The 12,759-nt window shown below is 32.2% G+C and overlaps 1 protein-coding gene across 1 annotated transcript in view; it reads right to left on the reverse strand.

The window, feature by feature from the left end:
* Nucleotides 1-267: 267 nt before the first annotated feature.
* The window catches only part of LOC106477980 (26S proteasome regulatory subunit 10B-like), a 26,087-nt gene continuing 13,595 nt past the window's right edge, over nt 268-12,759 (reverse strand). The window contains exons 9-12 of the mRNA XM_013938489.2: nt 2,651-2,771; nt 1,997-2,077; nt 1,412-1,483; nt 268-578 (exon numbers count right to left, since the gene is read on the reverse strand). Of these exons, the coding sequence (XP_013793943.1) occupies nt 460-578; nt 1,412-1,483; nt 1,997-2,077; nt 2,651-2,771 (393 nt within the window). The 3' untranslated portion in view covers nt 268-459. The remainder of the gene's footprint in view (nt 579-1,411; nt 1,484-1,996; nt 2,078-2,650; nt 2,772-12,759) is intronic.

Consider the following 12,759-nt stretch of genomic DNA (forward strand, 5'->3'; position numbering starts at 1 on the left):
TGATAGGTAGTTTGTTTTTATTATTCAGAAACCCACTGACAAGTTTAGCATAAGCTAAACTTTATTCTGTCACTTCAGATTACATTAAACATATAATGGCCATGTTTTTGATTTTTAAATGATATTGCTTAAGCCTTTTTTAGTTATGTTTAGTTATGTTTTGTTTTGAGGACCAAAGATTACAACACATAAATTATAATGTCCCAGCATTCCCTTAATCAATATATGCTACAGAATTAGGAAAGGTAATTCACGCACACACACACATTTATGTTTATATCACACTTTATACATTTTATGAGTACTTGTTTCTTTGTTACAAAATTCAACAGTTAATATTTTGAGTTTTTGTCTAACTGGACACAAATGGAAGCCACATTCTCTCTTAGCATGATTATTTTATTCAAGAGCTCAAAAACAGTTGAAAAATAAAATCTGTGCACTAAATTAGGATGATGATTACACTGGTTTGTAGTCTAACTTGGATTCTAATTTTTTGTTATCGGACACTTTACGTACAGCTTTCATGAAGTCCTCTTCAACTACATACTCACGATCAGCTCGTATAGCAAACATACCTGAGGAAAATAAAATGGACATTTTACTCATTTCTTATAGTCATTAGAATTATTCAATTTAGATGAAAGAAAATTTAAGTAATTAATACAAAAAAGGGTGGATTTGTGATTGATGTTCATTTTCACAAATAGACATACAGGCTTTGTCAACAGAATAAAGTATCATTCTAGTACAGAAATATATTAGTACACCTATCATGATCCAAACAAAATAATATATATGCTAGTTGATTCTTCATGGAAAAGGCCTATTGAAATAATCTCTTATGGAAAAAAGTGGAAAATATTCATATAAAGAAAAGGCCACATTCTATTAGAAGGATTGTGAAAACTTTTTTCTTCGGATTAATAAAGAGCAATCAAGAACGAAATAGTAAAAAAATAACACTCAATATAACAAACAAAGTAGTGTAATGAGAAATATCTTTATTAGCTCTCGTGATTGGTAGCATTTCTCTAGAATAAACAAATATTACATATTATAATAATGGCTGAAATTTGCCACAGATGAGCCAAAACTTACATACGTCTGTCTTAAGATAATTTTTAACTCAAACTATTGAGAGCTTATATCAACTTATTTAAATACACCTTCTTGTTTAGACTTCAATTTACTGCAAACTCTCATATATATAGAATTTTTATAAATTTCATCCCAAAAAATCCTTACTCTGTCAGTTGTGATGAATGTTTTGAAAGTAGAGAAATGTAATATTTTCAACCTATAACACAAACTTGTCATGTAGTAACTGTCACATATTCAGAATTTTAGCATAATTATGTTTATTAAAAACTGAAATGCTTGGTATTAATGATTTTATAATAATACTAACCTGCCTCAGTACAAACATTTCTCAAGTCCGCACCATTAAAACCATCTGACAGTTTTACAACAGACTCCCAGTCTGTTGAGCAAAAAAATAAAAATAAAAAATTAATGGCATTACAAAACAGTAAGGGTCTAAATTAAATTAACTAAATTAAACAACATATGGCAATTGAGGTAGCTTCATAAATCTAGAAAGTACATTTAAAGATTATTAAATCATCATTTCATCTGCAGCTTGAATTATACTCTAAATACATTCTCTTTCTTTAATTCTATCACAGTAAATACCACAGAATGGGTTTTGACCTAACTATATCTTTGAACTTTAACATTATATCACAACGGAAGTTGTTAGCTATTTATATTTTTTTCTGTACCATAATATCTTAACATTCGTTGTTTCACATTCCTTTGATACTCAATGTCTACATAAATAAAGATTTTAATAATCAGATAAATAAGAATGTTGTTGTAGCAAAGGAAAATGACAAGAATAAAATACCAATATTTTATCTTTAACATTAGGTTAGAGACTGTATTTATAAATGTGATCAAAACAATGTGATTTATACACAAATCAATTGCTAACCTATATCTCCGTGTTTTGTAATTGGTTGAGCATGAATTTTAAGGATCTCCAATCGAGCTTGCTCATTTGGAAGAGGAATTTCTGAAAACAAAACATTATACTCCATAAAATTTGTGAGTACAAGAAGTAGTGCATTTCATATTTAGAAAAAAAAGTAAACATTTTCATGAAAATCCAAACTTTATAGAACTGTATCATATTAACTATATGATGGATTCAATGACAATATTTTATATATTAAAAATTACAGATCATAAACAAGAACTGCACCTATCACCCAAACATTGTTCTTTACCACTTAGTTCTAGTAAGTTTTGTGTAGTCCTCTTCAATTATACACTTATTACACAGTACAAGTCATTCAAAGATACATACGTAAGGTAGGTACTGGGATAATATCGTTCATATTATGTTGTTAGAAGTACTAGAAACAAAAGCTTGTATAGTGAACTATACAATATCTTATTTAGTTAAATATGTAATTTAGAGTAATTACTTCAAAAAGTTACTAGTTGCCAGTGGACACTTCCCAACATAGTGCTTTTCATTCAGAACACAGTTTCAAATTACTGCTGAATAAAAATCAAAGTTTAAGTCTTTATAATTTATAAATCTTTCAAAAATAATTAAAAAAGCTATTTGAAATGTTCATACCAATTTTCCTATCAAGACGACCAGGTCGCAACAAAGCAGGGTCAAGAGTATCTGGTCTATTTGTGGCCATTATAATCTTCACCTTCCCCAAAGAGTCAAAACCATCCATCTGATTCAACAACTACAAACACAAACATGGAACATCTGAAACTTGAGATAAGACTATAAAATGACACTACTGTAGCAAGAGAGTTAAAAGGAAATATTCAAGTAAGTCCTCATTCGCAGCTAATATTAGAATCATGACATTTGTTTTCTAGGTCTTGCCCCTTTCCATAATTTATTTACTCTCCCTCTCTAAAGTATGGAACTTAAGGTAAATTATTCATTATGATATAAATATTACAAAGGAAAAAGCTCATTTTTATAGCCTTCAATCTTCCTTGTCATAAATTAGAAAATCAGACCCACATCCATTCTTTAATAAATTGCCAATAATTCTCTCTGACATTTTATACCATATACAACTAATAGAAAGGCACAGTTTTAATCTAGCAAATGATGCATAATGCTACGTTGTTTTTGGTACAGAGTATTGTAAATTTTGTCTTCAGTTTGAAAGATTATCTCTTTAGTGTTTATATTAAGAACATAAGGAAATTAATTTAAGTCCTTCTTGTCTTAGTTAGAAAGCCAGTTAAATTATAATAGTTATAGGACATTGTTTGATTTGTGTGTGTTATTATTCTTTGTTCTTAGGTGCATTATTTAGGTAAATAAAAATCATTTAGTGTACTAGTATCATCATTATAAAAAAAATAGGGTTAAATTACATCACCAATGGATAACAAAAAAATAAGATGAAACACAAGAACAATATTTCTTGTTTTTCATGTATATGTTTTACTTATTGTAAAAATTAGAAACTTATTAGGTTAGATAATGTTATATTAGATAAAATACTTATACTACTAATAATTCTTCAGCTCCTGCTTTATGTCATTCAATACCGTAATATGAGCTAGGCATTCACCAAGTGATTTACAACTTGCATGGCAGGATTATTAATTAGACACAATTCAAAGGTCAATAAACCAATAAAATTGAGTATAAACAAATGTATATTGGTACCAACCTTAAACTATTTAGGATAAACAATTGTAGTTTTCTGTTATCATTTGTTTGTAATTTAGTACAAAGCTACACAATGGGCTGTCTGTGTTCTGCCCATCACAGGTATCAAAACCCGGTTTCTAGCATTGTAAGTCCACAGACATTCTGCTGTGCCACTGGTGGGCTTCTGTTACAATCTGCAGTCATTCTAGAAAGAAAGAAATGGGTAATTTACAGTGCTCCAGATAACTGTTTTCATGATCAGTACAGTACTGATCACATTTTCCCTTTATCAGTATCTGCCAAAGATGGTCAGTAATTCAGTATCAGAGACAAGCATCTGTATGCTGGTTTATGTAGCAATTAAGTCAATTATATTATAAGAGTTTGAATATGTCAATATTATCTTATTTATTGTGTATTTAGCCTCAAGAAAGTACTACAAAAAACATACACACAATTTACACATTTATTTATTTTTAATTTTTTTATTTCTCTGTTTGTATGGTTGTGAAAACCACAGCCTTCTTCTGTTCTTAGCACTGTCCCATATTCCAAGACTGGGATCATACAATGAAATTTTTTGGCCTAACATTACAGTCCTCATAGTCTATCTTTTCAGCCTTCATAGAGCATCTGAATTTTGTCTTGAATCTGATTTGTACAGAAAAGGTTTTCACAATCAACGCTTGTTACACAAAAGCATAAAGCTATTTGACACAATTTTGACAAGTTAGTAAAGTGATTACCTTGCAGTTTAATAACCTTTTTACATAAATGTTTAGTTTTTGTTTTATATGTGTCTTTTAATATGCTTTGAACCTAGGCCATTCATTTTGTACCAAATCATTTTTGTTAAGCATGGACATCACTTCAGTTTCAGTTTTTTCCAGCATCATTTGAAATTTGTTGAGTTTATTTCTTCCATAAATATGTGCAAGATCAGTAATAGCTCCATCTGCTAGATCTTCATCAAAAATAAAAGGCTCAAGTATGGATCCCAGATTATGAATGATGTTTTCATCTTCTTGTGTAAGCCTGTCAATGATGTTCTGATGAAATCTGTATGTATTTACTCATCAACTGCTTTACTTCTGAAGGAGTCCCTTCTGAAACAGAAAGTTTTACACCTTTCATTTACCCACCATTCTGTTCCAAAGTGCTCACTACCTCCCAGTAATTTTCACTACCTTTCATTAGCTAGCTCATCCAATCCAACTAAAGTAAAATCAACTAGCAGTCTCACTTTACTGAATACCAGATTTTCCTGCTCAAATCCACAACACCTGAATGTCAATATGGACATGTAACTCGAGGCTTGTAATTAAATCCATTTTAGTACTGTTAAAGTATATATGTAGAGATTTAGCTATTGCATCTGTTGTACCTAGTTCAGAAAGTGTTGATACAACAGAAGGATTACTATGATAAACAACATCGTCTGCATTTCTCATGCTCAACCATCTCACAGTGTATGGTTCTTTGACTTACAATACTTTGTCATTGAAAATACTCTGAATCTTATGCAGTTTTGTAGTTCATACTGCAGCACTGCTGAAGAAATAATACAAACTGTTGCATCCTTATTTCATAGTTTCAAGTGGATTAATGTTTTTGATGGCATCGACACATTCCAGGGCAAGTCTGTGGGCCATATAGTGTGTCTGTGTGACAAACGGGGAGAAACGACTAACTACACACCTACACCAGCTCTTTGACCTACCACACAGCAGCTCCATCTATACATAAGCTTACCATTTTTTTCATGTTTTTTTCCTAATTTATCAAAGGTTAACCTTCAAATTTTGGGTAACTGTATGGATGTCTCACAATGCCTTCATGCACAGTTTACACAAATGATTAGCTTATTTTCAAGTCCTAGATATCATGACTCATCTATCATGACACCATAAAAGTCACATCTTCAAAAACAGTTCACAATGGCATTACGTAAACAGTTTGATATGATCTTCTGCATTTCATTAATAGAGGTCCAATTTAAATTTTTCCTTTCAGTTTTCAAACCATTCAGGGAATTAAAATCTAATAGTTTATTATGGTTTCACATGGAAGTTTGAAATACTAATTTATCAGACTCACTAACTTTACACTCAGATGTACAACCTGTATCATCACTATTGCTGTACTCCACACTTCTTTTTACACTCCAAGTATTCACTGCTGTCATTGTAACCTAACTGTAGAAATCTGAAAGTTAAGAGAGTCAGTAGTGCCCATCACATTATTCTTTTCAACAACTTTACACTGGTGACAAAAAGTGGATTTGAGTTCATCTGTTTTGTGACAATCTCTAACCATGGGCATTGTTTTATCCAACCTTTAATTGTATTATCAATGACTGTACCACTACCTGAAAAAAGTTACCAAATTGTATGTGTAGTGGCAATAAGTTTATATCTTCAAAACTTAATTTGTAATAAGTTTTTTTTTATAATTCTGGCAAATTATTGCTGCTCTACATATTTTCTAACTGCCAGTGACATCCCACCCTGTTGTTTCTCTCTCTCTCTCTCTCTCTATATATATATATGTGTGTGTGTATATTATGCACCAAATCGACCCAATACTTTATTCACCTTTGCAATGCATAATAAAGCCAGGATTCATGGTCTGTTTTAAATTTGATGATAAGGGATAGAACTAAGACTTTCTCTCTGAGAGCCTATTCATCATATGGTGATCTTAAACTTGTGACATTTTCCATTATTAAAGAATTAACGACTGAAGTAGGTTTAAAAGTTTCCAGTGTGGATGTAGAGAAAACTTCTGATTGATGTTTGTTTTGACAGGAACATCTTGAATGTCAGAGTCAAGTGTGCAAGTATATTAAAGTTCAACTTCAAAATATGGCACTCAGCTGTAAAATCCTAGTACTGGTCTAGTAATATGTTTGGTAAAAGAAGCTGTCACAATGCTTTACTTCTCTTATATGGCTAAGTATAGAAATGAAAAAATAAATTGTGTTATTCTTAATATGTTTAATTTTAGTATTAAAAAAAACAATAGTTTGTTCATGCAAAAATGGTTCTGTAATATGATCCATAAAATAAACGCACCTACACTGCAAAGCTGACTGTTGATTGGCTGAAAATGGATCATCAGAAGTCAAATGATATTTGCCCAAACACTTGTTGTGGTGTGGTGAATAATGAGGCAGATTTTGATTATAGCAATACTATTGCAATAGTATTGGACAAGAAATTCAACTGTATAATTGAGTGTGTGTATATAACATATAGTTGTAATTGTATTTGTTGAGAATTAAGCTGATTTATTATTATTATGTAATTTTATTATATGTTGTAATATATGGTAATCGAAATGTATTTGTATTTGACAAAATAATAATACGCTAGTTACAGATTTGTACTTTGTAGGTCAGTTTTACTATATAATTATAAATTTTTCTACTGAATGTGCTTTGCATGCTTTTCAGAGCAGGTGTTACCTTTGCTGGAAACAGTGTAACAGCTTATGCTTTATTATCCAGGGGGGATTACCACTCCATGTGATAAAATAAAACAAACTACATTTTTAGTAAAAGAATAGAGATATAAACTGTGAATATAAGTAATCTGTAACTTCATGGTCAATAAAGTAATGGAAAGAATTGTGTTAGTCAATTTATTTCATGTTCTTTCAACCATTCCTTTGATTATTCTTGGATGATGTCTATAATGATCCTGGAATTAAGTACATTGTTTGTGTACAGAAATCTACAAGTAAAATATACAATGTTACCAGAAAAAAATTTTGATGTTCATTTCGAAGGCTCTAGAGATTATTCATATATGTACCTATCAGGAATACATTTTCAGTATAGGAAAAATTATAACTTCCAACACTGTACATTACCTCCGCTCACATAAATAGATAGAATCCCACAATGAATAGGTGGAGGGACCGGTGCAAGGGAAGAAAAGAAGCATCCTTCAAAAGTGTCCAAAGGATGCACCTTGAGACGAGGGAATCAGATTCGATGATCTGATGTGAGAGACTGCACCATGTATGAACCAGGTGTACTCTTTGCCCATTGGAGAAAAGTGTGGTATATATGGGTGGAAAAATTGAGGAGCACATACAAGTCCTGTGGGAAAAAACTGTGGAAATGCTCCCAGGTATAGAGAGGCTAGGACGCAATGGACTGCACTCGGCATTTTAAAGATTAAAAAATATCTGGTCAGAATGAATCACCTGGCCAGATGATGAAAATAATCCAAGGCCCAATGTACAGCTAGAAGCTCCAAAGTGTTGATGTGATAAGGCTTTCTAGCCACAAACCAACACCCCGAAGTCTCCTCTTGATTGACCCACGCCCCCCATTCCTGGATGGAAGTGTCTGTGAAAATATGTAAATCCGGATGAGGAGGAGGAAGTGGGACACCCACTGACATGTGGGTCCTGTCCAACCAATGCAGATCATCGACTATGGTAGGATGAAGGGTAATAAGAGCCTGCAAAGGATCCCATGTAAGATTCTATTGGATGTGAAGAGCTCGCACATGAGCATGACTTAAGTGGATAAGTGCAGCCATGGAAGACCACATCCCCAAAAGTGATAGAACCTCATAAGCTGTAATAGATGGAGCAGTAAGAACATGGTGAATTGAAAGCTCCATCAAACGAAGTCAAAAGGAGAAGGTTAGGCTCGACTGAGATGGGTGTTGAAAAAACAACACCGAAATGTATCAGATATTGGGTAGGTTGAAGGAAAGACTTCTTCAATTTGATTAACAAGCCCACTAGTGCCAGTTCCTGGAGAAGCTGAAGAGTATGACAGGCAGACTCCTGTTTGGAACAAGCTAACAGCAGCCACTCGTCCATATAATAATGAAAATGCATCCCGAGAGCATGAAGATGATGAGCAAAAACATCGAACCACCAGACAAAAAACATAAGGAGCCGAAGCAAGCCCAAAGGGTAGTGCGCAAAACTAATAACTCACCCCTTGATGGACAAACCGAAGATATGGTCACAACTGCTGAGCTATCAGGATACGTAAGTGAGCATTCACAACATCTATCTTGGTCATCCATAAACCTGGAGAAAAAGCCCACCTGAGGATGAGAAACAATTCCATGGTAAGATGAGGGAGATTGAGAAATTGATTGAGGCAGGACAAATCTATGACAGGCCACCAGTCTCCAGTTTTCTTGGGGACAACAAACAGCCTGGAAGAAAAACTGGAAGAAAGATGATTTGCAGGTTGGATGGCCTGTTGAGACAGAAGGTCTTGAACTGCCTCTGACAGACTCTAGCTGGCAATGGGATCCCAAGGCAGAGGTAAGGATATGGGTATCTGTGATAAAGGAGTTGTGGAAAGGAATTTATAAATTAATACAAATGTGTGAGAGGAAAAAAAGAAATAATAAAGACTGGAAAGTAAATTAAAAATAAAGGCGTCAGCTGTATAATCAAAAATGACTAATAAATAAGACTACTTTGGAAGTGTAATTATTTAAGTTATAGAGATGAAGAACACTAAAGCAAAATTTTAAATGTATAAACATGTGCACAGCCCAACGGGAAGTGACAGTCTGGTAGAATTGAATAGAGGGGTCACGTGCGTAACAAGTGTATGTGGCACTCTCATTGGTGGAAGGTTGTCGCATGATAAATTGCATGACACACACACTGGGATGAGTCATTTCCAATGGAGGGGGAGGCAGAAAGCTTGTGGCATGTGTGAAAAAAATTTGCAAATAGAGGGCAGCACTGAACAAGAATTGCTGTTTATGTGAGTGGAGGTAATGTACTGTATCGGAAGGACTAATTTAGATTTATTTCATTTTTTTTATGGCATTTACAAGATCAGTAAAATTTACCAAGTGTGTATAGAGGGTAGAGAAAATAATATAAAATATGAAAGTTTACTTAAAAATATTGATACTTATTCAGTAGATTTTAGAGATTACACAAATGATATTTGAAAATTTTCAGATGAAGAAAAGTATTTCTAATCTTAACATGAAAATTCCTTTTCACTCAGAGCAGTCAACACTGACTCGATATACTTATTTGAAAAATCTGATTTTTTTTGTCTACAAAAGATTTGTAATGTTCAGTAAAAGCTTATCAAATTTTGCAAAGCTACATTACATTATTTTATAGTTTTAGTATGTATATCTTCATGGTTTCATGATGGTTACAAGGTCATATAAAATACACGAGCCTGAGTTCATAGGGTTCAAATTAAGAAATTAACTCTTGGAGATGCCTGTTACACTAGATATGTGGTCATATTGATGGGAGAAGAAGTATACGTTGTGACTCGTGTAGCAAGGTTTTTTTTAAAAGCAATACCTTATAATTCAAATAACTCTCATTTGTACAGAATTTATAATAAAAATATCCTGATTTAAAAGATTCATGCTCTAAAATAATATGAAAACACACAAATGAATGATTAGAAAAATATACAAATTAGCATAAGTAAGAGGCATGATAACCTGAAATATCGGAAATTTCATAAATTATTCAATTAAAGACTCACATACATTAAATATGTATTGTTGATTTCGAACTAATTGGGAAACTTTGAAAGTTAATACTGTAAGAAATTAATAATGAAGTTGAAAATGTGCGCAAGAAAAACTGTTAAGACATTATTTGATCAAAAAAGCTTTCCATTTTACATAGAGTAAATATATGAAATTACCAAATACACTATTAAAGAACATTTATATTAATGATATATGAATATCATTAAAAAAGATATGCAAAATATTTTCTTGTAATTTTTGCCCTTAGTAACAGGTGACTCAAATTTGGCTTAGAAAAATTATTTAATGTAAAGTTTAAGTAAAGATCTAGGAAGTCAAGTTATTCTGAGGAAAACTGTAGATTTTACTCCTTTTTGGACTGTTTGGGTGTCACTTCTCCCAGTGGAAATACTTAACAAACTTACATGAAACAACAAATTTCCTAAATACAGAGGGTTGAGTACACTGCTTTAAAATGTTTTTTTAATAAGCAAATCTGCAATTAAGACTGTATAAGAACTACATTTTTACATTGCTTGACATTTATAAGGTAATGTGATGCCACAGAACATTGATCATTGTTGGAAACAATATGTAACAGCCCCTTCTGACTAAAATATTCAAAAACTCAGATTATAAAGACAGAAGTTGAATAACTTATATTAAAATCATTTTGAATAAAAAAATCTGCAAGTCATGATAACCACAACCAATATAAAGTTGGGGTGGAACAGCATGTATTAGAATTAAATTCTTACATTGTCTGGCACTTCATATGTAGTTCGATACCACACAACTTATAACTTTGGGGAAAGGTATGTAAAAGCCTTTTCCAACACAAAATATTCATAATTAAAATCATAAGAGGTATTCAGATTGGGGATTTAGAATTACCATGATGGAGATATTTTTTGCACATAATGGAAAGCAAAGGGATATGAATCAATATGTGAGCACAATGATAACCACCCATAGCAGGCAAAGTGTGGCATCTTATAACAGGTGAGAATTCATGAACAGAAAGGTCAGTGGTAAAAGCTATCCACACACCCCAGGCAACAGTATGCAGCATAATCAAGGAGGATCTCTGTGTAAAAAAGCAACATAAAGTCATGTGTATACAAATTTCTTCTGTGACATACCTGTTCAACTGTTACATACCTCAAGAAGCTGAGAATGAAATGGACACTCATGCTATTCCATAGAAAGACACATGATCAGGTCACAGGATGCAATGTCTGTGAATTTGTGTGTAACTAAACAGTTAAAATGGGTGCTGGGAAACCATCATCGTTTTAAACTAGATGTATTATTTAAAACCTGCAGAGAGGAGTGCTGTGCTTCAGTCATGAAAGCCTTACAAAAGAGCCTTTTGTAATGGAAAGTTGTTGCAGGGTTATTGTCAAGATGCACAGTCATGAGACAGAGCATGACTGTATATTGTAACAAGGACTGTAATAATGTGGTGAGGCTCCAAAATCGCTTTGATATAACATACTCAACCTTGTTTTAACATAATAGTAATTGAATGTGTGATTTCCACCAAATATAGAGGTACAATTTTATTCAATGGTCTTCAACACCCCCACAATAAAAACAGTTCAGCATCAATAGAAAACAATGAAGTTATGTATTTAATTCTCAATACAAGGTTGGTCAATCTGACTGAGTCACATGATCTTTTGTACTTGTTTAAAGTCTTTATAAATCTAATACTTATAACTCTCAATATATTGGGTATATCTTTACAAAATTTGGCAGTCTTTCAGTTAATATTACAAGTCTTTCACCTACAAAAAGTCATATTTCTTAGTGAAGTATTTTTAATAAAATAAAGATTTGTCCATGAATATATTGAGTATTTGTTTTGAATAGTCCATGTGCAAAGTAATTTTCGTGTTAAAATGTTTCGTCATCTAAAAAAATCTCAAATTTCCTTTGTGTAATCCCTAAAACCTCCTACATGTATTTCAAAGTTTTTTCAGTAAAACTTTATAGTTTATCTGTTATTTTCTCTACCCTATCTCAAAATGGGATCAGTCAATTTAACCGACCTTGTAACCACCAAAACAACTTCAAAAATCAAAATAAACCTAAATTACCCTTTTTTTCTTTCTAGAATGACTTAAAATTGTAACATGAAACTACATTCGTTTATCCTAAGTAGCTCTAAGTTTGTAACATACATCTATTTATAATTAAATCTTATTGTTTTATTGCCCTCTGAACCATGTTTAACTACTATCCGTGCCATTATAAGTTGTAAATCACTCAGAGAATGTGCAGCTCACATTATACTATTGAATTACATTACAAACGAGCTGCTCACGTGCATGCCTCATGAACCATTTTAATTATATTATTATTACCTATTTTACCTAATCTGGTCTTAAATAACTTAAAAATATCCATATTTTAGATTTTAGTTACTTTTATAATAATAAATAAAGAATAAATATGAAAAACAAGAAATAAAGTACTTACCCAATCTTTTTTTTTCTTGCCCTCGATTGTCAAGGACAGTTAAGCGTGATTTTTTATAGTAATTATAGT

Source organism: Limulus polyphemus, unplaced genomic scaffold, assembly GCF_000517525.1.
Source record: "Limulus polyphemus unplaced genomic scaffold, Limulus_polyphemus-2.1.2 Scaffold171, whole genome shotgun sequence".
NCBI classification, from domain to species: Eukaryota; Metazoa; Arthropoda; class Merostomata; order Xiphosura; family Limulidae; genus Limulus; species Limulus polyphemus.